At 36.8% G+C, this 25,772-nt stretch overlaps 1 protein-coding gene across 2 annotated transcripts in view; it reads left to right on the forward strand.

The window, feature by feature from the left end:
* BEND6 (BEN domain containing 6) overlaps positions 1-25,772 on the forward strand; it is a 63,960-nt gene that overhangs the window by 31,721 nt on the left and 6,467 nt on the right. Inside the window, exons 3-7 of one of the 2 annotated variants that reach the window (XM_086707137.1) lie at positions 5,401-5,436; positions 7,258-7,435; positions 21,128-21,348; positions 23,379-23,571; positions 24,425-24,561. In XM_086707137.1, the coding sequence (XP_086563263.1) occupies positions 5,401-5,436; positions 7,258-7,435; positions 21,128-21,348; positions 23,379-23,571; positions 24,425-24,552 (756 nt within the window). In that variant the 3' untranslated portion in view covers positions 24,553-24,561. The remainder of the gene's footprint in view (positions 1-5,400; positions 5,437-7,257; positions 7,436-21,127; positions 21,349-23,378; positions 23,572-24,424; positions 24,562-25,772) is intronic. The other variant, XM_025925826.2, reaches the window with a different exon arrangement.

The raw sequence follows: 25,772 nt of genomic DNA on the forward strand, positions 1-25,772 counted from the left end.
CTTCGGATTCTGTGTCTCCCCCTCTCTCTGCCCATCCCATTTTCATGCCCTGTCTTTCTCTGTCTCTCAATAATAAATATTTATTTATTTATTTTGAAAGAGACAGAAAGAATGTAAGTGGGAGGAGGGGCAGAGAGAGGGGGAGAATCCCAAGAAAACTCCACTGTGTCAGCACAGAGACCGACACGGGGCTTGAACCCACAAAACCTTGAGATCATGACCTGCGCAGAAATTAAGAGTCAGATGCTTAACTGACTGAGCCACCCAGCCACCTCTAGGAATGTTTTCTTAATTTCACTTTTTGCTGCTTCATTATTAGTGTACAGGAATGCAACAGATTTCTCTCCATTGATATTGTATCCTGCAACTTCATGAATTCATTTATCAGTTGTAGTAGTTTTTTGGTAGTCTTGAAAGTGTTCTATAAATAGTATCATGTCATCTGCAAATAGTGAGAGCTTTACTTCTTCCTTACCAATGTGGTTGCCTTTTAATTTTTTATGTTGTCCAATTGCTGTGGCTAGGACTTCCAGTACTATGTTGAATAAAAGTGGTGAGAGCAGATATCCTTGTCTTTTTCCTGACCTTAGGAAAAAAGCTCTCAGTTTTTCACCATTGAATATGATGTTGGATGTGTGTTTTTCATATAAGCCCTTTATTATGTTGGGGTTACCCTCTAGATCTATTTTGCAGAGGGTTTTTATCATGAATGGATGCTGTACTTTGTCAAATGCTTTTTCTGCATCTATTGAAATGATCCTATTATCCTTTCTCTTATTGATGTGATGTATCATGTTGATTGTTTCACAAGTATTGAACCACTCCTACATCCTGGGAATAAACCCACTTGATTGTGGTGAATGACTTTTTTAATGTATCACTGGATTCAGCTTGCTAATATTTTGTTGAAGATTCATGACAGATATTGGCCTGTAGTTCTCTTTTTCTGTGGTGTGTTTATATGGTTTTGGAATCAGGATAATACTGGCCTTGTAGAATGAATTTCATGTTTCCTTTCCTCTTCATCTTCTGGAATAGTTTGAGAAAAATAGGTATAAACTCTTCTTTAAATGTTTGGTAGAATTTGCCTGTGAAGCCATCTGTTCCTGGACTCTTGTTTTTTGGGAGTTTTTAATTACTGATTCAATTTCATTCCTGGTAATTTGCCTGAACAGACCAATTCTTTCTTTAGCTTTGGTAGGTTATATGTGTCTAGTAATTTATCCATTTCTTCTAGGTTGTCCAATTTGTTGGCATATAGGTTTTCATAATCTATTACACTTGTTTCTATTTCTGTGGTAATGGTTGATATTTATCCTCTTTAATTAGTTATTTTTTTTAATGTTTATTCATTTTTGAGACAGAAAGACAGAGCACAAGCAGGGGAGGGGCAGAGGGTGAGGAAGATCACAGAATCTGCGGCAGGCTCCAGGCTCTGAGCTGTTAGCACAGAGCCTGAGGTGGGGCTCAGACTCACGAATCGCAGGATCATGAACTGAGCCAAAGATGAACACTTAACCAAACGAACCACCCAGGTGCCCCCTCATTAGTAATTTTGTTTATTTGGGTTCTCTTTTTTTTTTTTTTTTTTTTTTTTTAGTGAGTCCAGATAGGGGTTTATCAATTTGGTTGATCTTTTCAAAGAACAAGCTCCTGGCTTCATTGATCTGTTCTACTGGAGTTTTTTTAGTTTCTATACCACTTATTTCTGCTCTAATTTTTTTTCATTGATGTCCTTTTTTTCTTTCTTTTTTAAATTTTTTTAATATGAAATTTATTGTCAAATTGGTTTCCATACAACACCCAGTGCTCATCCCAACAGGTGCCCTCCTCAATGCCCATCATCCACCCCTCCCTCCCTCCCACCCCCCATCAACCCTTAGTTTATTCTCAGTTTTTAAGAGTCTTTTATGGTTTGGCTCTCTCCCTCTCTAACTTTTTTTTTCTTCCCCTCCCCCATGGTCTTCTGTTAAGTTTCTCAGGATCCATATAGGAGTGAAAACATATGGTATCTGTCTTTCTCTGTATGACTTATTTCACTTAGCATAACACTCTCCAGTTCCATCCATGTTGCTATAAAGGCCATATTTCATTCTTTCTTATTGCCAAGTAGTATTCCATTGTGTATATAAACCACAATTTCCTTATCCATTCATCAGCTGATGGACATTTAGGCTTTTTCCATAATTTGGCTATTGTTGAAAGTGCTGCTATAAACATTGGGGTACAAGTGCCCCTATGCATCAGCATTCCTGTATCCCTTGGGTAAATTCCTAGCAGTGCTATTGCTGGGTCATAGGGTAGATCTATTTTTAATTTTTTGAGGAACTTCCACACTGTTTGCCAGGGCGGCTGCATCAGTTTGCACACCCACCAACAGTGCAAGAGGGTTCCCGTTTCTCCACATCCTCTCCAGCATCTATAGTCCCCTGATTTGTTCATTTTAGCCACTCTGACTGGCGTGAGGTCATATCTCAGTGTGGTTTTGATTTGTATTTCCCTGATGAGGAGTGACGTTGTCTGCTCTAATCTTTATTACATCCCTCCTTTTCCTGGATTTGGGGTTTTGTCTGTTCTTCTTTTCTAGCTCCTTTAGATGTAAGGTTAGGTTGTTTATTTGAGATTTTTCTTGCTTCTTGAGGTAGGCCTGTATTGCTATAAACTTCCCTCTTAACACCACTTTTGCTACATCCCAAAGATTTTGGACCATTGCATTTTCATTTTCACTTGTTTTCATGTAATTTTTTATTTCTTCTTTTATTTATTAGCCGACCCATCCATTATTTAGTAGCATGTTATTTAACCTCTATGTATGTGTGCTCTTTCCAGATTTTTTCTTTTGGTTGATTTCTAGTTTCATAGCATTGTGTTCAGAAAAAATGCATGGTAAGACTTTGATTTTCTTTTTATTTTATTGAGACTTGTTTTGTGGCCTAATATGTGCTCTATTCTGGAGAATATTCTATGTGCACTTGGAAAGAATGTGAATACTGCCATTTTAGAATAGAATGTTCTGAATATGTCTGTTAAACCCATCTAGTCCAGGGTGTCATTCAAAGCCACTGTTTCCTTATTGATTTTCTGTTTGGATGATCTGTCTATCATTATATAAGTGGGGTGTTACATTAGTTACCATAGTAGTCCCCTACTATTATTCTATTACTATTGATTATTTCCTTTATGTTTTCTATTAAATGTTTTATGTATTTGGGTGTTCTGATCTTGAATGCATAATTATTTACAATTGTATCCTTTTGTTGAATTGTCCCCATTATTATTGTATAGTGTCCTCTTTGTCTCTTGTTCCAGTCTTTGTTTTAAAATCTATTTTGTCCTATATAAGTATTGCTACCCTGGCTTTCTTTTGACATCCATTTGCATGATAAATGTTTCTCCATCCCCTCACTTTCTTTGCTGCTGTTGTTGTTGTTGTATAAGAGAGGTGCAGAGGGGCAGAGAGAGAGGGAGAGAGGGAGAGAGAAGTGGGTCTCACCTGAAGCGGGGCTCATGTTCACCTGAAGTGGAGCTTGAGCTTACCTGATGTGGGACTCAAACTCACGAACCATAAGATCATGACCTGAGCCAGAGTCAGATGCTTAACTGACTGAGCCACCCAGGTGCCCTCCATCCCCTCACTTTCTTTTTTTTTTTTTATTTTTTTTTTAAATTTTTTTTTTCAACATTTATTTATTTTTGGGACAGAGAGAGACAGAGCATGAACGGGGGAGGGGCAGAGAGAGAGGGAGACACAGAATCGGAAACAGGCTCCAGGCTCTGAGCCATCAGCCCAGAGCCTGACGCGGGGCTCGAACTCACGGACCGCGAGATCGTGACCTGGCTGAAGTCGGACGCTTAACCGACTGCGCCACCCAGGCGCCCCCATCCCCTCACTTTCAATCCGCAGGTGTCTTTTTTTTTTTAAAGAAGAGACTTTTTAATTTTTTGTATTTTTAAATGTTTATTTATTTTGAGAGAGAGAGAGGATGAGCAAAGTAGGATCAGAGAGGGAAGGAAAGAGAGAATCCCAAACAGGCTCCAAGCCCAGCATGGAGGAGCCAACACTGGGCCTCAGTCCCATGACCACAAGATCATGACCTCAGACAATATCAAGTGTCAGAGGCTTAACCAACTGAGCTACCCAGGCAGCCCTGAAATGAGTCTTTTATAGGCAGAAAATAGATGGGTCTTGTTTTTTATCCATTCTGTCACCCTATGTCTTTTGATTGGAGTGTTTAGTCCCTTTACATTCAAAGTAATGATTAATTGATATGTATTTATTGTCACTTTTATTTTTTTACTTCTTTGTAGTTGTTCCTATAGATTTTCTCTGATTCTTTCTTCTCTTGCTCTCTTTCATGGTTTGTTGGCTTTCTTTAGTGATATACTTGGATACCTTTCTCTTTATTCCTTGTATATCTCCTGGTTTTTTATTTGTGGTTACCACTAGGTTTTTATATAACATCTTCTGCATAGAGTAGTCTATATTAGGTTGATGATTGCTTAAGTTTGAAACCATTTCTTACTCCTCCCCAACGTTTTGGGTATATAGTGTCATATTCTACATCCTTTCATTTTATGAATACCTTTGACTGGTTTTTACAAAAATACTTACTTTTACTGCTCTTGTATATTTTACTTTTCATACTCTCCTTTATGGTCTTTCCTTTATATTCAAAGGAATATTTCTTGAAGGCTTGTTTAGTAGTCATGAACTCTTTTATTTTTTGTCTGAGAAACTTTTTATTTCTCCTTCGATTTTGTATGATACTCTCTGATAGAGTTTTCTTAGCTACAGCTTTTTCTTTTCAGGAGTTTGAATGTATCATTCCACTTCCTGCTGTCCTGCAAAGTTTCTGCTGAAAAATCCACTGATAGCCTTATGGAGTTTCCCTTGTATGTAACTGTCTTCCTTTCTCCTGCTGCTTTAAAATTTTTTTCTCTATCATTACTTTTTGCCATTTTAATTACTATGTGTCTTGGTATGGACCTTCTTGGGTTGAATTTGGGGGCTTAGGGGAATCTCTGTGCTTTCTGGATCTGGATATCAGTTTCCTTCCCCAGATTAGGGAAGTTTTCAGCTATTATTTCTTCAAGTAAATTTTCTGCCTTCTTTTCTCTCTCTTCTTCCTCTGAGATCTCTATAACATAAATGGTATTATGCTTAAGGGGGTCACTGAGTTCCCAAAGGCTATTCTCAATTTGAGCAAAAGGAAGGAAAGAAAATGAGCTTTTCTTAGCAAAATTAGTTTTTGCTCAGCTTGGTTACTCTCCATTACTTTGTCTTCCAGGTCATTAATTCATTCCTCGCTTCATCTAGACTGCTATTTATTCCATCAAATGTATTTTAAATTTCAATTATTTTGGTCTTGATCTGATTGTTTTTTTATCTCTGTGTTAAAGGTTTCACTGATGTCCTGCCCTCTTTTCTCAAGTCCAGTGAGTATCTTTATGATCATTACTTTATTATTTTATCTATCTATCTATCTATCTATCTATCTATTTTTAGAGAGATTGAGAGAGCATGCATGGGGAGAGGGACAGAAGGAGTAAGAGAGAGAATCCCAAGCAGGCTCCATGTTCAGCACAGACACAGGGCTTGATCCTACAATACTGGACTCATAACCTAAGCTGAAATCAAAAGTCAGATGCTCAACTGACTAAGCCACCCAGGCACCCCTTATCATTACTTTAAAATCTCTATCAGACATATTACTCATATCCATTTTGCTTAGGTCCCTTGCTAGTATTTGTTCCTTTTCTTTCATTTGGGACATATTCTTGCATCTCCTCATTATGTTTAACTCTCTGTGTCTGTTTCTCTGTGTTAGAAAACTCAGCTACTTCTCTTGCCGTTTACAATAATAACGTTACAAAGAAGAGGTCCTCTATTGCTCTGTACTGCAGTGTTCCCTATTCCCCAGGGCCTCACACTTCAAGGAGTGTCTCCTATGTGTGTTGCATGTGCTCTGCTGTTGAATCTTGGCCTTTTCTTCCTTCAGTCCAATTGTCTGCAAAAGTTTTCTTTGCCTACTGTGGGCATTGTTTGGTCCCTAGCAGGAGTGGGGCCCACTGCCACCTTCTAAAAGGTTCTGGAATTGTGTGGTCTCTCTGTCTACACACTGAACTATTTATGTTTCACCAGTTTCCTCAGCACTTACCTGTTTCCTGACAAGGACAAAGGGACCATTTGGATTCTTTAGCTGCTTTGTAAGAACTCTGGAGAGTCTGGCTGCTCTCTCTGGTCCAACTGTCTAGATACTAATATTGGCCATTTCAGATTTATGACCCCTGAGAAAGACCATGTTGACATGATGCTAATGCTGGACATCATGCCTCTTTGGGGAGTTTTTAATGCACTGAGAGGGAAGGAGCCAATCCTGTTGCTCTAAGATTGCCCCTCATTTATCTGGATGTTTCTAACATATACCCTTACCCCGTGATCCTTCTCCCTTCCCCTCAAATAGTGGGGTCAGGAAGAGCAAAGACACTTGAATCTGATTTCCTGCCATTCCAGCTACTTATTCCCTAGGCTCCTCCTGGCACCAGAATGTCTCTTCCTTTCCTATACAACAGAAACTTTCTTTATGTCATACCTTTATCTCTTATATTCTAAAGTTTATTTTTAAAAACTTTATACTCCAGCCTTTTAGGTTTGGATCTTTATAAATTCATTACCAAGGCAAATTTGGTAATTTGAGGAAATCCTTTTCTGTCTCAACACAGCCTGTGTTTTGCAACTCAAATGTGTATGTTTCAGAGTATTGTCTTGCTATTGATCTTAAAAATTATTTTTAAAACTAAAAGGAAAGCATGAATGTTTTGTTCTAGGTGAATCTTCTCTCTCTTTTCTCTGATGCAATAAACCCCAAAATTTCTAACAGTCTCAACAGAGAGACTGTGAGTGAAGAGTTACGGGAAAAATGGAGGGTGGGGATGAGTTACAAATATTTGAGTGGCAGTCTGGTTGATCCTTCTCTGTTATACTATTTTCCTACTTTATATTCTTCACTGAAGTTAGACAGAATCCTGATTTTTGCTATGTGAGAGATGTGTGCATGAAACTTTGATGTCTTACCTTTTTCTGAGCTCTCCTGGAGAGAGGAAGACAAAGCTGAGACTAGTTCACTAGGTAAGACATCTGTAGCAGGAAATGCCCAGGAGATGAGGGTTTTGTAGGTCCCTTCAGCACACAGAACATGGGATAAACCATTAAAGTCACTTTGAAGCTTTCTTTGTTGTGCCTGCCTTGTATTTTAGAGAGACCCATATTCAGGAAATGCCTTTCTGCCTGGTGAGAGCTCCAGTGAGGAAGAAGAGCCTTTAGCAGAATTGTCAAAGGAGGAATTGTGCACGAAAATAAAAAGCCTGAAACAAAAACTAACAAACACCCGGAAAGAAAACAGCCGACTTCGACAGTCTTTGGTCATGCTTCAAGGTAAACTTTGAGAAAACTGACATTTTTAGATAAAAGGGAAAATATATGATAAATGAAAATTATTGCAAATCACCTGTCAAGAATGAAAAAGAAAATCACTACCTTAGAGAAAAAAATCAAACATCACATTTAAAAAAAATCTGTGATTTTCTAAGCACTCTATTGAAGCCTTTAATTTATAGCTTAGACAATTTTAGATTATTCCTGCAAAATACCAAATGTTGTATTCACTTAATAACATTCAGTGGATACTTACTGAGCATTTAATAGAGGCTACTTACTGTGGTAGGCCCCAGAAAGAAAAGATTACTAAGACAGAACAAATACACAAAGGTGTTTATGATGTATTGATCTCATTCCCCACTGCCAGGGAAAGCACTAGAAAATGAGGCCTGTTATGATCTATTACAGAATTACTGGAATTAAAGATCCCATATATTAAAAAATAAATAAATAAATAAATAAATAAATAAATAAATAAAGATCCCATATTAAATTGTAGTTTTATAATTGGGAAAAGTGGTTTGAGAAAATAATCACAAATTATTGAGAAATAATCACATTCCATTGAAGACTGATAAATGAGAAAGATCCATCTTTGCAAATTAAAAACCACTTGGTATAATGCCTTCTGTATGGTCTTATATTGTATTTAAGTATTTATTTTTCAAAAATTATGTTTTCCATTTGCAGTTCAGCACTAGGCACTATTTTGTGCTGCTGAATATTTGGCAATCATATGCTATGCTGGGCAGCATCTTGTTGTAAAACAGTAAATACACAGAACATTTTGAAAATAAATCCCTCTGGCTTCTGCACAAAATGAGTGCATAACACAAGGAAGAAAGTGAAGAAGGACCACTCTCTAACAGTACTGCAGTCATCCAGACTAACAAGATGGCAGCCTAGCCCAGGGTGATAGCATGGATGCAAAGAGGATAGTTCCACATATTTTTGGAGGCAGAAATGATCAGAGACAGATAGAACAGGGTGATGAGCTAGATTTACAAAGTAATGACTCACATGCTTTCCTAAGTATATTTATTAAATTGAAGACTTCATAATTTTATATAGAAACAGCTACATCTTAAATATGTTTATTGCATCACCAAGCCATTATCTCTTTATTTTTTCGACTTTAAATATTGAATTTTTGTAACCAATGTTTTTTTCTGGTGAGGTTTTTGCAAATTTCAAAGAATAGATAATTTTCATTTTTATTTAATCTGTTCCAGAACTTAGAGTATGATTAAAAGCTAGTTTATAAACATAGCATAAATTGCTGGTTCAAAGTATTGATTTTTGAGTTATAGACTTTAGTTTGAATCCCATCTCTGCTTATTAGCTATACAACTTTGGCCATGTCACTTTCCTGGGCCCTCGGCCCCACCTTCAATCTTCTTATCTACAAAATGGGGATGAGGGTAATCTGTCATGTCCTTCCTGCTATGAAGATTAAAAGAGATCATTGGAAGAAATGCTTTCCCCAGAGCACATGATAGGTGGTCAGTAATGGCATTTATTATTATTATTGTCTCTGTTTTTATCAACACCAGAACTTGACACATAAAGCCCAAAAAGAAAATTATTAGACCAATCTTTGTTACACATTTAGATGAGAAAATTCTAAATGAACGAGTAGCAAATGAGTCTCAATAGTATATGAAAGGAATCACTATGACCAGTTTTTTCTCTCTCCCATACTCCCAAATGCCATTTCATTTTCTTCTCTCTCTGCCAATTTCTCATACCTCCTCCCATATCCTCGCTTTCAGGTGATGACTTTGCTTCCAACTTCACTGTGAAATTGGAGGATATGAAAGAGACTGTCATCTCCCTGCACACATGCTTTATTTATTTTATTTTTTTATATTTTAAGTAAGGATCTCTGCCCAACTTGGAGCTTGAATCCATGACCTCAAGACCAAGAGTTCCATGCTCTACCAACTGAGTCAGCTGGATGCCCTATCCTTGCACCCATGCTTAATGCTTCACTCTCTCCTGTCGCTCATGATGACCTATCCTCTTGTAGGGCCAAAGGCAGTATCTGTGCATCAGATACCATCTTCTTTTACCTAAGAACAGAGCTCTGGAGGTTCTCCCTGCTCTCAAGATAAAATTTTCTTCCTCTAATGAATCATTCCCATTAAAATCGGACATACCATTATTTCTCCCATTTAAAAAACAAAACAAGGGGCGCCTGGGTGGCGCAGTCGGTTAAGCGTCCGACTTCAGCCAGGTCACGATCTCGCGGTCCGTGAGTTCGAGCCCCACGTCAGGCTCTGGGCTGATGGCTCAGAGCCTGGAGCCTGTTTCCAATTCTGTGTCTCCCTCTCTCTCTGCCCGTCCCCCGTTCATGCTCTGTCTCTCTCTGTCCCAAAAATAAATAAACGTTGAAAAAAAAATAAATTAAAAAACAAAACAAAACCCCTTTCAGACATTTTGCTTTTCCACCTTCCACCCTATTTGTCTCCTTCCCTTTAGAGGAAGAACTCCCTAAATGACTTGACACTACACACTGTGTTCAGTTTTTCCCCTTTTATTGTCTCTGGCTCCACTTCAATTAGTTCCTTTTCCTTCTATTGTAACTTCTTTTCTCTTGATCAGCAATAACCTCCATATATAAGCTTGCTAGTAACAAAGTACCACAAATTGGGTAGCTTAAACAACATAAATGTGTTGTCTCCCACTTCTAGAAGCTAGGATTCCAAAATCAAGGTGTCAACAGGGCCACACTCCCACTAAAGGTGCCAGGTAAGTTCTCTCTCAGTTTCTGGTTGTTCCTTGGGTTGAGGACACATAATGCCAGTCTTCATATGGTGTTCTCCCTGTATGCTTCTCTCTCATCATGTTTAAAAGTCCCCCTTCTTATAAAGACACCAATCATACTGGATCAGAGCCCACCCTAATGATCTCATTTAACTTGATTACATCTGTAAAGACACTACTTCCCAAGAAGGTCACATTCTGAGGTACTGGGGTTTAGGACTCCAAAGTTTCTTTTTTGAGGGGACACAATTCAACCCATAACATTCATATTGCTAGCCTCGAAATCCACTTCTCAATGATCATCTAACTACCCTGTAAGAGCAGACTGCAAAGTGGTTATCTTTTGCTCAGTAATTCTTTAAAACTCTCTGAACTAATAATCAGGGATCTTTTTCAACTTATAAAGCCTACTAACTAAGAAAAACAGCAGAATACATATGCCACTTTAGACATTCAGAATGGCAAATGTATTTGTGCTATATATGTATGTGTTAAGCATTTGAAACTTATCTTGTGGACCACAACTGACTAACACCATAAGATATAAGAGGAAGGGGCACCTAGGTGGCTTAGTTGGTTAAGCACCTGACTCTTGATTTTGGCTCAGGTAGTGATCTCACGGTTTGTGGAATGAGTGCCACATCGGGTGCTGCACTGATACCACTGAGACTATTTGGGATCCTCTCTCTGCCTCTTTCTCTGCCTCTCCCTTTCTCAAAATAAATAAATAAACACTAAAAAAAAGAAGATATAAAAGAGAAAAAGGTGACATATCTATTGTATAGAAGGTATCCATTTATTTTGTCATTATTTTTAGAAAATGAATGTGTACCATAAAAAGGAAAGCATTGACTAAAAACTCAAGTCTCATAACTAATGAGATTACAGTGAAGAATAAAAAATTAGTTAAGTTTTGCCCAGATTTCTTTAAGTATGATATAAAGCTTAAGTGAAATATGTGTGACTCTCCCTTCTTTCTTGAAATCCTGCTAAAAATAAACTTAAAATGCATAAAAGGAAATGACAAGAAAACCTGAAAGAAGACCACAGGAGATAAAAGATACCAATAAAATTTTACAACCTGAAAAACAGATGGATGAGTAGTGACTAACTCTGTAGAAATCTGAAAACTCCGTGTCTGTGATGGGGGTGAGGAGGGGATAGAGGTAGAGAAATTAAAAAGAAATAAGTCATATCACACCACAGAACTATAAATGGTTTAGGCATTGTCCGTGTGAAAGGGATTAGGATAGCGCTGGTAGTGTGAAAAGACCTACATGAAGAGGTCACTGAAAGGAGGAGTCACTGAAAGACCTACACAAAGACACTTTGGGACCACAAAGTTACATATTCTTCCCATGCTGTCTGCAACTACCACTCTTCACCACAGCAAAAGATGGAGGTTTTCTCTCAGGAGGGGTTGAACCAGAGCTATGAACTCAGGGACACTGGGCACACCTGAGGGAAGGTGATTATTTGAGGAAATCTTCTATCATGGAAAACAGACCAAAACAAACTAAGAGAAAAATAAAGTCAAAGGAAACAGATAATTCAGGGAGCAGAAGAAATATACATGATATAAGAACAGGGTAATTTAAGAAATGAATATCCACCCAGGGGCACCTGGGTGCCTCAGTTCCTTAAGCATCTGACTTTGGCTCAGGTTATGATCTCATGGTTCATGGGTTTGAGCCCCTCATTGGGCTCTGTGCTGACAGCTCAGAGCCTGGAGCCTGCTTTGGATTCTGGGTCTCCCTCTCTCTCTGCCCGTAACCCACTTGCATTCTGTCTCTGTCTCTCTCAAAAATAAGTAAACATTTTTTAAAAATTAAAAAATAATTTTTAAAAAAAAAGGAGAAAAAGAAAAGAAATGAATATCCAAAGACCAAGTGGGGAGAAACCTAGAAATTCAATAAACTGTCTGGAAGTTAAAGTTAAGAAAATCTTGTAGATATTAGAGTAAGAAGACCAAGAAAAGGAAAATAGAGAATATTGGGAAAAATAAAGAATTAGTCCTGGAAGTTGAATGCTCAAAGAGAAGAAGTTCTTTTTTATTTCAATTAAAAAAAAATATTTTATTTCTTTTTGAGAGAGAGAGCAAGAGCAGGGAAGTGGTAGAGAGTGAGGGAGACACAGAATCCAAAGCAGACTCCAGGCTCTGCGCTGACAGTACAGAGCCTGCCCTAGGGCTTGAACCCACAAACTGTGAGATCATGACCTGAGCCAAAGTTGGAGGCTTAACAGACTGAGCCATCCAGGCACCCCTTAATTTTTTTAATGTTTATTTATTTTTGAGAGGGAGAGAGAGAGAGACAGAGTGCAAGCAGGGGAGGGGCAGAGAGAGAGAGGGAGACAGAATCTGAAGTAGGCTCTAGGCTCTGTGCTGTCAGTACAGATCCAGATGCGAGGCTTTAACTCATGAACTGTGAGATCATGACCTGAGCCAAAGTCAGTTGCTTAACCGACTGAGCCACCCAGGTGCCCCCAAAGACAAAAAATTCTAAAAGATGAAAGAAGAAGGAGAAGCTAACTGACTAACACAAACTTTTAGATTAAAAGATACCACCAAAAGCAAAAAGACTTGACTAAGTCATAACATTGTGAACTTTTAGAACACCAGAAGTAAAGGGAAGACCCAAAAGCTTTCAGAGAGAATAAGCATGTCCCAGGCTAAGGACTGGAAATCAGAATAGCATTGGCCTTTTCACCAACAACAAAGGAAGCTCCAAGATAATTATGCAATGCCTTCCAAATCTAGACTTCTATACCCAGTGATTTATCAGCCAAGTTTGAGGGTAGAATAATAATACTTTCACACTTATAAAATCTCACTGATGTGCTTCCTATGATTTCTTTTTCAAAGGTAACAGAGGATGCACTCCTCCCAAATGAGAGAGTAAATCTAGAAAAATAAAAACATGATATCCAGAAAATTGGTGGTCCAATTCAGGAGAAAGACAAAGAGGGGCCATAGAATGATAGTGAAGGGAAGCTCCAGGATGACAAGTATACAGTGGCCTAGAAGCAGCTAGCCCAGATTATGGAGGGGTATGGAAGGCTCCAGGGGAGAGAATTCCAAGATAAATATGAAATTGATAAATGACATGATGTATCCAAATATAATGAAAGGAGATTTTACACCTCCGACAGGAAGTTTAGAGATGTATAAGTGAGAGAAATAGTGTAAAATAATAATAGTAATAATAATAATAATAATAATAATAATAATGTAATTATTAACTCTATGGAAAAATGTTTTAAAGAAAAGTAATTGTGAATAATATTTGCATCACTATAATAATGTAAGCACAATATTTATTGAACTAACAATTGTGTTACCATTATTCCGGGGTGATGAGAAGAGTGTGTACATGTTTGCATGTGATTAGCAGGTGTGTGTGTTTCTGTGTGGCTGGGGGAGGATTTGAAAGAGAGCAATATTGTCATACTACATAGTTGAAAATCAGTAAGTTAGGTTGCCTGGCTGACTCAGTCATAGATCATGTGACTCTTGATCTTGGGGTCATGAGTTCAAGCCCCACATTGCACGTACAGCTTACCAAAGAAAGAAAGAAAGAATTATATGGATCTGAAAAAAAAAGTAAATAGTTGTATATGAATATTATTATTTAAGACTATGAAGGTAAATACCAGAAGAAGCATGTAAATGGATTGGAATTGGTGGTCTCTAAGAGTGTTAGTCAAGAGAGGTGAGTGACAGGGCAGAGGACTACTGTTATTCATTATAAGCCTTATTTTACTTAAAAACTGATCAATAACGAGTACATGATAGGTGTTCAAATCTAGCAGCTATCATTTTTTTTTAATCAGTAATTTCCTTATAGGTCAGAAATTGCCAGTTATATTTCTAGAAGAGAAAAAAAAATCTAGTCACATTAATTACAAACAACTATAAAATATCTACTAACAACCCTAATAAGAAATGTATGTGATCAACGAAGAAAAATTAAAAAATCACTGGAGGGGCTCCTGGGTGGATCAGTCGGTTGAATGTCCAACTCTTGATTTCAGCTCAAGTCATGGTCCCAGGGTCATGGGATTGGGCCCTGCGTCAGGACTCTGCATTGGACATGGAGCCTGCTAAAAACTTTCTCTCTCTCCCTCTACCCGTATCCCCAGCTTGTGCTCTCTCTCTCTCTCTAAAATAAAAACAAAAACAAAAACAAAACAAAACAAAAAAACCCAAAACCTCACTGGAGAAATATACAAACCTAAATTAATGGAGAGGTTTGTCACATTCATTGATGAGAGGAGAAGATACCAATTCATCCCCAAATAACTAATACTTTGAGTGGAATTCCAATAAAAATACTAATGATTTTTGTTTTATTTTTGGGAATTTGGCAATGATTATTATAAAGTTAACCTGAGAAAATAAATAGGCAAAATCAATAAAGACCATTCTGAAAAAGAATATGTGTATAACCTATCAACATTAAATCATATAAATTTCCAATTATTAAAAATGACTTGCTAGTGCAAGATCAGCAGATCAGTGGAACAGAATTTATATCCCCCAAACAGAACCTTATATGTGATACAGAAACTATCCTAGAGGCCATATGGCATAAAGGTAAAGAGTATAGATTTAGAGGGGCCAAACCACCTGGGTCCAAACCCCGGCTCTGCCACCTACTAGCTGTGTAACCATATGCAAGTTGTTTAACTGCTCTGTGCCTCAGTTTCCTCATCTCAAAACTGTAAATAATAAAAGTACTTGGCTGGGTGACATGTGAAGCATTCAGAACAGAACCTGGCTGTGTAAGTATTTGCTATTCCAAGGTTCACTATCACAAATCATCAGGGCCAGCTTCATGGATGCCTGACCTGTACAGTCCCTGACAACCCTACTCTTAGAAAGGTCCCAAATACTGGTTAAAAGCTCTGCTGTCACCATATTAAATTTTTTAAAAAGGTTTGAACAAGGAGTGTTGCATTTTCATTTTTGCAATGGGCTTGGCAATTTATGTAGCAAGTCCTGCAAGTTAATCAGAAAAAGGATAAATTATTCATCAAATGGCCCTGGGGAACTTGATATTCCAGTGTGTGTTGGGGGGAAGGTTGGGCAGCTTCAAATTAGGTGGTCATTTCACACCATATGGCACACTAAAATCATAGCTATACAGTTTAAATAAAAATGCCATCTTCTGAATTTTGAGTGGGAAGTACTGGTTTAAAAGCATGATGAAATTTATCTTTAAAAATTAATACGTATTTTCTAATACTGTTTGTTCACTGAATAGGCCTAGAAACATGAACTCAAGAGCAAAGAGCCCTTCTAGCACCTAGATATGGTCTTATAATAACATTTCCTTCTAAAAGGAGCTAGGGTTCCTTGGAGAAATGGCTGATTCCAGAACTTGCACAGGAAATGTACAAAATGAGCCTTGTTGGGGCCTAGAACAGGAAATATAGATGAAAATCTTGTCATACCAGCAAGCAAGGCAGTTAGCAAAGACTATGTAGACATGCCAACCAGAAGAGTTTCCCACTGGCCAAAGATGGGACAATTTGAGTTTCAATAATAATGATACCCGCAACAGGTTATCATGTATATTTAAATGCATGAGTTCATAATGGTATTCAAAAAAGAAAAAACTTAATGATCATCTGGAAACTGGCAAATATAGATAAAAAGTCAAGTATTTGCCCTGTCATTATTTATTATATGAAATGAACCTAAGCATAACCAAACAGTTGATGGGAGGAAGTTTCCCTTTGTACAAGAATTCTAGCCAATAATTGAAGAAGAATTAGAATATCACCATTTTTCAACCCCTTATGATGTAATGAAATATAAATGGTGATCATCAGTGACAGCTAATACCCCAAGAAACATTAACCATGCATTCTATCACTATCTGATAGAATTTAAAACACTACCTAAATCTTATCAAGACTTTATATGTAATTACCAATTTAGAGCAAATACAGGGAACAGAATAATAAGTTAAACATGACTTGTAGATACAATCAGCAAAATCCCACTGCAGGAAACCCTGTAAAACTTACAACCCAATTTCTTCACTTAATAAATTCCAAAGAAAAAACTAGGACAGAGAGGAAAAAAAATCTATAGTTTATAAAAGGACAGTAACTAATCATAACACGTGGACTTTATTTGGATCCTGATTCAAATAAAGAAAAAAACAACAGTGATGAGAAAATCAGAGAAATTTGGACATTTACTAGTTTTTTTTTAACGTTATTAAAGAACTGTTGATTGTCACATGGTGTTGTGTTTCTATTTTATATTTATGTAATATTTTTATATTTTAAACATATATGTTTATATGTTTTCTTGCCTTTAGAGATACATATGGAAATATTTACAGATAAATGAGATGCTGCCTATGATTTGTTGGAAGTATTCTTGGGGATGGAGAGAAAGTGGATGGGGGTTTAAAGAGAACAAGACTGGCTATGAGATGAAACTGGGGGATGGATATATGGGAGTTTACAATTTTTGTTTATGTTCAGAACTATCCATTAGAAGTTTAAAAATTATATCCAGGTGGAAAAAGCTCATTTGTAAAAAAATATTCAAACCATACAAAATATATGACTATTTTACTGATCTGAAAGGTGAATGACTTTGTAAGCATAAAATAAATAATACACTGAAGAAGACTGCTACTTTACAATAAAAACTAAAAATGTGTGTATGCTTTCAAAATATCATGAAATTAAAAGATAAACACTCTAAGAAAAATGCTTGCAACTTATGACAAATAAAAGGTTAAAATGCTTAACATATAAGGGAGTAAATAACAATAGCTAACACACTGTGCTTATAACACATTAGGCACAATTATAAGCACTTCACAAAAACTGAATTATCAAAAATAGAAAAAGTACTGTCTGGCTCAGGTGGTAGAACATGAAACATTTGAACTCAGGGTCATAAGTTTGAGCCCCACATTGGGCATAGAGATTACATTAAAAAAAATACTGGGCACCTGGGTGGCTCAGTCGTTTAAGCAGCTGACTTTGGCTCAAATCATGTCTTGTGGTTCATGAGTTCAATCCTCAAGTTGGGCTCTGTGCTGACAGCTCAGAGCCTAGAGCCTACTTCAGATTCTGTGTCTCCCTCTCTATCTGCCCCCCCTGCACTTATGCTCTGTCTCTGTCTCTCTCTCAAAAATTAAATAAACATTAGAAAAAAGTTTTTTAAGTACTAATATTCCATGGTCTAACAGATAATTCATAGAAGGTCAAATAATCAATAAATAAGTATATATTTAACTTCACAATAATAAAATAATTGTAATTTAAATTTTATTAACACTTCAACCTATCTAAATAGTGAAGATTATTGTTAGTGGTTAACACCTGTTGTTGATGCTGGAGTGAAATGCTGACTTCTTACATTGTTAGTGGGTGTGTAAGTTGGAAGAATCGTTCTCGAGAGCAAGTATTAGTTGAGGTTGGATAACATTTATACCTTTGACCCTATTATTATGCTTTCAGGAATCTGTAGCATTGTTGTGATCAGAGATACATATGAAGATGTATGTGCTACGCAAGTCATAAAAGTTTTGTTTGAAATAAAGAAAAATTGGAAGCAACCTAAATTTGAAAAAAGGGAGCATTTAAATACATTATAAAACATCAATACCTCAGAATATTAGGGAACCATTAAAATCATGTTTTCAAGTGGAAAATAACCCATCAACAGGTGAATGAAAACTTTAATTATGGAGTATCCACATATTAAAATATTAGCAATGAAAAGGAATGAATAACTGATACATACAACAACATGAATGAATCTCAAAACATTATGCAGAGCAAAAAAAAAAAAAAAAAAGTCAGACCAAAAAAACTGAGAATATACCATTTGAAACCATTTATGTGTAATTCTAGAACAGGTAAAACTTATCTCTGACCAAAAATTCAAATCAGTGGTTGCCTCTAAGGCAAGTCTAGAGATTGACTCGGAAGGGACAAGAGACAACTTTCTGGATGGATGGAGATGTTCTATATCTTGTTGGGTGTCCATTAACTGGGTATATCACTTTGTCAAACTTATCCCCTTTTACCTACTTATTTTCTGCTCACACTTTGTGTAGGATCTTGCCTTTGAGTCTATGTAAATTAGACCTCAAAAGATCATATTTTCCAAGAAGATTTAGTGAAATAGGCAAATACTAAACTTACAGTTTTAATTGGAAAAAAGAACCATGACACAATGCTATGTATATAGTACAGTCCTAGTCATTTAAAAGAAAATACATGAATATGGGTGAAGATACACAGAAATGACAAGAAGGATACATTCCAATGAACATGTCCAACTTTCATTATTAGGAAAAAATCAGTAAATATTCTTCAAACCTCACTTTATAGAAAATTCCCTTTTTCTCTTTACATTCTAGCTGCCTTCTAACAGTTCCTCAAGTATAGAACTTGCATTTCCTTTGCCTCTGATGACCTCCTCATTTCCTCCAGCTATTTAATCCCTGCTCAGCCTTTGGCTCTCAGGTCAATCTTGATGTCCCCAGAGAAGCCCTCCATATGCCTCCCCTCCCCAGGCTGAGTTAAACATATTATGCCCCTCTCTTGTGACACTTAACAATTGTAATTTTTCATTTCTTTGTATGTACCTCAAGTTAACCCAACTGCAAAGTTAAGGGCACTGCCCTCTAGACTGCTACATTTGCCTAACACTTCGGATGCCAACTATAAGCTCAGACATTTTCCAAAACCACCCTCAGCTCCATTAATTTTCTAGAGAAACTCACAACTCACTGAAAATTACAGGAAAAGAATACAAATTAGAACCAGCCAAAGTTGGAAGACACACATAGGGCAGAGTCAGGGTGGCTTCCAAATGTGAGCTTCTGTTGTCTTCAGGATGCATTGCCCTCCTAGCATTTATATGTTACAATATGCATGGAGTATTGTCCATCTAGGAAGCTCACTGGAACTCCAATGTTCAGAGTTTTTATTGAAGGTTCATTGTGTAGGCATGATTAATTGATTGATTGGTTGGTTGCGTATGTTGAACTCAGTATCTAAATCATTCTAGCTTTCTGGCTGTGGTCTGCTTCTACACTAAGACTATTGGGTGTGATTGTCCACACGCTGAGATATATCTTAGCATAAACTATCAGATGTGGGCTGAGAGGCTCACCCTGAAAAACAAAGACATGCCTCCTGTCACTCAGGAAATTCCAAGGGTTTACAGGCTACCTTTCAGGAACTAAGTGGTTAGGTGGAGGCCAGATCTCTCTTTAAGCAGGCCAAATTCTTACTCCACACCATGGTTGGGTAAATAGTGCTCCTCCCCCTCTTTCCTCCACCTCAGTTCCAAAAGGCCAGGATCACATTTGGTTTTGCTCCCAGTCTCAGTCTTAGCATTTAATATGGTGTTTAGCAAATGTTGACAATCTACCTAACATAGTTGTTTATGGCATGGAATTGCCTAAGTCTGAATTTGAATCTTGGTCTTCTTTTCACTGACTGGGTTGACCCTGGATGGGTTTTTTAACCTGTCTCACTGCCTAATTGTCCTCATCTGTAAACTAGGGGTAATGATAATATCTATCTCAGAGAGCAATGAGGATTAAATGAATGAACATCAGTAAAGTTCTCAGAATAGTGCCTGACACAGAGTAAAATCTAGATAAATGTTTATTATTAAATGCTCAATAAATAATGCTTATTGAATTAGTGTCTGGCACATGAGAGATGCTTAGTAAATATCAACTGAAAGAATATAAAAGAAGATTTTCTTTAGTAGATTTTACTATTTTTCTATTAATATGGTACCAGGTGTATTGATTTGTACATATTATCAATATGCTGGTTTTCAGCTTTCAAATCAAATATTGGTCTAAAGATTATGGCTTAATAATGTGCTTAAGAAAAGTCCAAAAATGCTTTAGAGTCTTTTTATTTCTCCAACATCCAGTACCCTCAACCATAGAGTGGGAGCTAAATTAGATAGGGTTCAATGTGTCTTCCAACTCCAACAAAATGTTATTTGTCCTTAGGAAACAAACTAGATATAACAACAGAGAAGACCATTTTACATGGAGACATGATCACCTTTGAATGTGTAAGTTTCCATTTAAAAAGGAACAAAGAGAACATTCAGCTGATTACCAAAATTCATCTTTAATATGTGAAAACATAGTTTTGAATTATGGCAATAGATTTTTATTAGTTTGATGAAATTTGACTCCTTGGAAAACCACACACAAGCATCATTGAAATGTTATTTTAATAAATTTAAATAGAAATGGTTTATTTTACTGGTCACTTAAATTGTCCTGATATATTGGGAAGGTGATTGATAATAGAATCAGTAATGTCTCCAAATGAGATTTAAAACTTCCAGATAATACTATTAATGATTAGAAAAAAAGAATCAACTCTTTAATTCATTTTCATTATTTTATAATTCATTTAGTTATTTTAGTTATGAAGTAATGCATATATATTTTTTTAAGTTTATTTATTTATTTATTTATTTATTTATTTATTTATTTATTTATGAGAGAGAGAAGGGAGAGACAGAGAATCCTAAGCTGGCTCCACACTGTCAACACAGAGCCCAACATGGGGCTTGAACCCACCAACCATGAGATCATGACCTGGGCCAAAATCAAGAATCAGACGCTTAACTGACTTACTCACCCAGCCACCCCCAATAACCAAATATTTTTAAATTGATTTACTATTATTAAGCCATTGTTAAACTAAATAATAAAAAGTGAGTATGTCCCAATCACTTTTCTTGCCATGCTTAGTTTCTAAAAGTAGAAAATGTTAACAATTTGTCCCACCTATTTCTATACACGCAATATAATATATGTATACCACAATAAAAAATAAGAATACATGCCCCTGTTATTAAAAGTATTTGTAAACTGTTACTTTTTCTTGCCATTTTAGTGTTACCACAGGCAGTCACCCAGTTTGAAGAATTGGTTGGTATGGCAGAGGCCCTACTTAAGGGTGGAGGAACTATGTCTACATCTGCGTCCACCCTCTGGAGAGCAACAAACAACTCCTCACCAGATTCATTTGCCTCAACATGCAGTAATTCTAATTCTAATTCCAGTTCACCAATTTCCTTGAAGGCTGAAGAAGAGCCTCATACTGATGAGAAACAGGTGAGTTGGAATACTCGCCCTTTCTTTTTCTGGGATATAGTAAATACAAAAATTAAAAGAAGACTACAAAATGATGGAGCTCCTGGCTGGCTCAGTCCGTGGTCCATGGACTCGGTTTGAGTACCATGTTGGGTATAGAGATTACTCAAAAATTAAATCTAAAAAAAAAAAAAAGACTACAAAATAATCATTGTTTTATCAGATAACTTTAGGTAACTTTAGGTCATGACCATAACACTGCAATTACATAAAACAATTTTTTTACAATAAATCAAAACAACATTTGTTTCACAAATATCCAATTTAGAAAACTAAAGTCAAATTGTGGTCAATGATGAGGTTATTAAACTGGAAAACTCTTTTTTTTAAGTTTATGTATTTATTTTGAGAGAGAGAGAAATGCAAGTGGGGGAGGAGCAGAAAGAGAGAATCCCAAGCAGGCTCCAATGCTGTCAGCACAGAGCTGGATCCAGGGCTTGAACTCACAAACCATGAGATCATGGTTTGAGCCAAAGGCAGATGCTTAACCGACTGAGCCAACCAGAAAACTCTTAAACCAGTGATAGGTAACTTTGCATTAAGGATTACAAAATTACATCATTGGGAGAAGGTAAATTTCAGCCTCTGCATGCTGAATAAACATAGTTCTTTTCCTACTTCCCTAATTTCTCTTCATCAAGTAACAGAAGCTGAAAAGACAGAGTTTCATTAGAATGAGGTATCAGCTTTGAAAATATGCCTTCCAGAGCAATAATTAAATACTACCAATCTAACATTGAGAATATTTGAATCTTGGTATATCAGTTTCTTTTTGCTATATAACAGAAGACCACAAACTTTGTGATTTGTAATAATACAAATGCATTATCTCAGAGTCCTATAGGTCAGAAGTGTGGTAAAATCAAGGAGTCAGCAGGTGCATTCCTTTCTGGAGGCTCTATGGAAGAATTGTTTCCTGCTCATCTAGGTTATCATAGAATTCAGTTTCTTGTGGTTGTTGAACTGGGTTCCCGTTTTCTTGCTGACTATACACTGGAGTCCATTCCCACTTCTACAGGCAACCATATTCCTTGGTTTGTGGTCCATTCCACCATGACAGGCAAAGCCTCTCTCACTCTTCCACTCTGTCCTCCTTCTTCTGCATTTTTTTCTTAATATTTATTTATTTATATTTGAGAGGTGGGGGGAGCATCAGAGAGAGAGAGAAAGAGAGAATCCCAAGCAGGCTCTGCACTGTCAGCACATGACCTGAACCGAAATCAAGATTTGGACGTTTAACCGACTGAGCCACCCAGGTGCCCCCTGCATCTTTTTTCTGATCCACTCTTCTGCCTCCCTCTTCTGCATCTAAGTGCTCTGTTATAAAATTGGGTCCATCTGTATAATCCAGGATAATTTTCTCATCTCAAAGTAGTTAATCACGCCTACAAAGTTGTTTTTCGCTTATAAGGTAACATATTCACAGACTCCAGGGATGGGGGTATCTTCAGTGGGCCATTATTCTGCCTACCACATTTAGTAGGAGGTGTTGGGGATGGGACTCATTCTTAAACCATCAAATCCAGATCACATACAAGAATTTGTATGTACTCTGGAACAAACACTACATAAATATTGGGAGTTATATCAAAGATAACATTGAACTTGAACCCCTGAAATGTAAAATACATATTAAAAGTAAATTCATCACCAGGGTGCCTGTGTGGCTCAATCAGTTGAGTGTCTGACTTCCGCTAGGGTCATGATCTCATAGTCCGTGAGTTCGAGCCCCTTGTCAGGCACTGTGCTGACAGCTCAGAGCCTGGAGACTGCTTCAGATTCTGTGTCTCCCTCTCTCTCTGCCCCTCCCCTGCTCATGTTCTGTCTCTGAAAAATGAATAAACCTTAAAAAAAATTTTTTTTAAGTAAATTCATCACCTTAAAGAACGTTAATTGTGTTTTCTAGTGTGTCTTAACTCAATCAGTAATATATTTCTGCAGATACTTTCCTTTTCTTTGTTCAGGTTCAATTATTATTTTGTATTTTTTAGTTCAAGATTGAAAAATGGCAGATTGCCCGTTGTAACAAGAGCAAGCCTCAGAAGTTTATTAATGATTTAATGCAAGTACTTTACACGAACGAATACATGGCCACACACAGCCTGACTGGCGCAAAGTCCTCTACTTCGAGGGACAAAGCTGTAAAACCAGCTATGAATCAGAATGAAGTTCAAGAAATCATAGGTGATAATATAATTGTAGTACATTGTCACATTAATTTGAAATTCTTTTATCATTCCAAGTTAAGTCATTGTTTCATGGTCTTTTTGTTGTTTATTTTTCTATGAAAGGAAAATCTCAAGATAGCCTAAACCTCTTATTAAATATGGTGTATTTTGCAGAAAAATTTTATATTAAAGCAGTCATTAAAATAAAACTAAATTTTATTTCAGTGACATGTTTGAACTTTTTAAATTCATAGCTTTAGAAAAATGCTTTTCAAAATCCTTTCAAACAAAATTTCAAGTAGCAGTTTATATCTTATTTTCTGTTTCTTATCTTGGTTGTAGATCCCTTATCTTTTATGCTAGAAAAATAGAGGCTAATTTCCTATTTATGGTTTTTAAGTTAATGAATCTCCTCAAATATAATAATCTAGATTACCAAATAATTTTTTTTTGCAAATATCAAACAAATTTAGGAAATCACTGAATCTGAGCTCTCTGTATTTTAATATACCATTTCTTAGCTACCAAAGGATCAGTCAGAATCTAGTTGTTTCAACTGTTTGCTGGGAATGGATAAAAATAAATTCCTAACATTGTGGAGCAAGGGGATCTAGAGTTAAGAGCAAGTAGCAAGGTTAAAGTTGAGTGGTACCATAGGAAGACATAGACCTTCCATATCTCTTGCTTTGCTTTGAAAACCCTGCCTATATACTCATCTATTTAAATATCTCATGGGTGTTTGGGCTGCCTTTGCAAAGTGGAGACAAAAGTATAATGTGAATTGTTTGATGTTTTATCTCAGTTCATACCTTATGATGCAAAGGCCTCAAAAAGTGTTTTTGTGTATTTGTTGTTGTTGTTGTTTACAGGAGTCACAAAACAGTTATTTCCCAACACAGATGATGTTTCAATTAGGAGAATGATAGGGCAAAAGCTAAACAACTGTACCAAGAAGCCAAATTTAAGCAAAAATCTGAACTCTCAGGATATTAAGTAGATCCTTTTGGTAAGTCTGCTCAATCTTCACAATCCTCTCAATGGGGCCAAAAGATGTAATACTTTTATCCCTGGAGTAGATTTCCGTGAACACTCTTCTAGAGAATACTAGTGGCCTGTGAAACACTAATAGGTATTCGTGGGGGTGAAGGTGAGGATGGGGAAGGGGATTTCAATTTGGGAAATGCTAAGTTCAGATACAGATTTTCCTTTCCCAGAGCTTCTCAGCATTTTTTTCTACTCTGTAAAATGCCCAAGTGCACCAGAAATCTCTAAAATGGAGATAAGAGTATGAGTGGTTTTCAAATGTGTTTTACTGAGAAACTTTTCTTTCTTTTTTTTTTCACAGAATGTATGTTAACTTATGAGTGGGGGTAGAAAGGAGCCAGAGGAGGGACACTTGATAATTTAAGAATTGTTTCTCTAGAACAGGGGAGACACAGACTCCAGGGAGATCTCTGAGGTACATCAATGGGACTGAACTTACAACTCCAAACAGTGGTTCATGCACCAACTACTGGCTGGAAGTCCTGAAGGGTCCCCTCTGCCATCCTTCCTTCTGCTTCTCACTGTCTTTAAATCTTTAAATCAGTTGTTATAGTTTGTATTTGTTTGATAAGGATTTTTACCAAGATGTTTCTACTATGCTAAGAGAAAGAATTATTGCTAGTGAGTTTTGAAGGAAATACACTTCATGATCAGGCCCTGCCCTTAGGCAAAACTGTTCAAGTGGAATTTTCTGTTTGCTTTAGCAACCCAGTGTCCCAGCTGGTTCACTTGTGCTCAGCTTTCCTCTCCATTATTTTGATGGAAAATATGTGGGAAAAAAATGCAGTATTATGTTTTTAATATTTTTTGATAAACAGAGGTGTATGGGAAATACATGAGGGCAGGTTTTTCTTCCATTTTCTTGACTTCTATCTTTGACTTTGACTTTACTTGTTCTCTGCCTAACTCGAACCACCTTTGACACCATTTTATTTTGCCTTTATTTTCTGTCCGTGTTTTAAATGGGATTTGGGCCATGTGTAATGCAGTAATTCTCCCCACCTATCCTCCACCCTGACTACTACCCCCACCGCCTTTGATGGCCCCTTACTATTTTGCTATATAACTGAAGCCTCACTCTGATGAGGGTCAACAATAGTTTCTCTTCCTTAAAAACAAAACAAAACAAAACAAAACAAACAAAAAACCACTTATAACGACTGCAGGGGGTTC

Source organism: Puma concolor, chromosome B2 (genome assembly GCF_028749965.1).
Source record: "Puma concolor isolate L17-30 chromosome B2, mPumCon1.1.hap2, whole genome shotgun sequence".
Taxonomy (NCBI): Eukaryota; Metazoa; Chordata; class Mammalia; order Carnivora; family Felidae; genus Puma; species Puma concolor.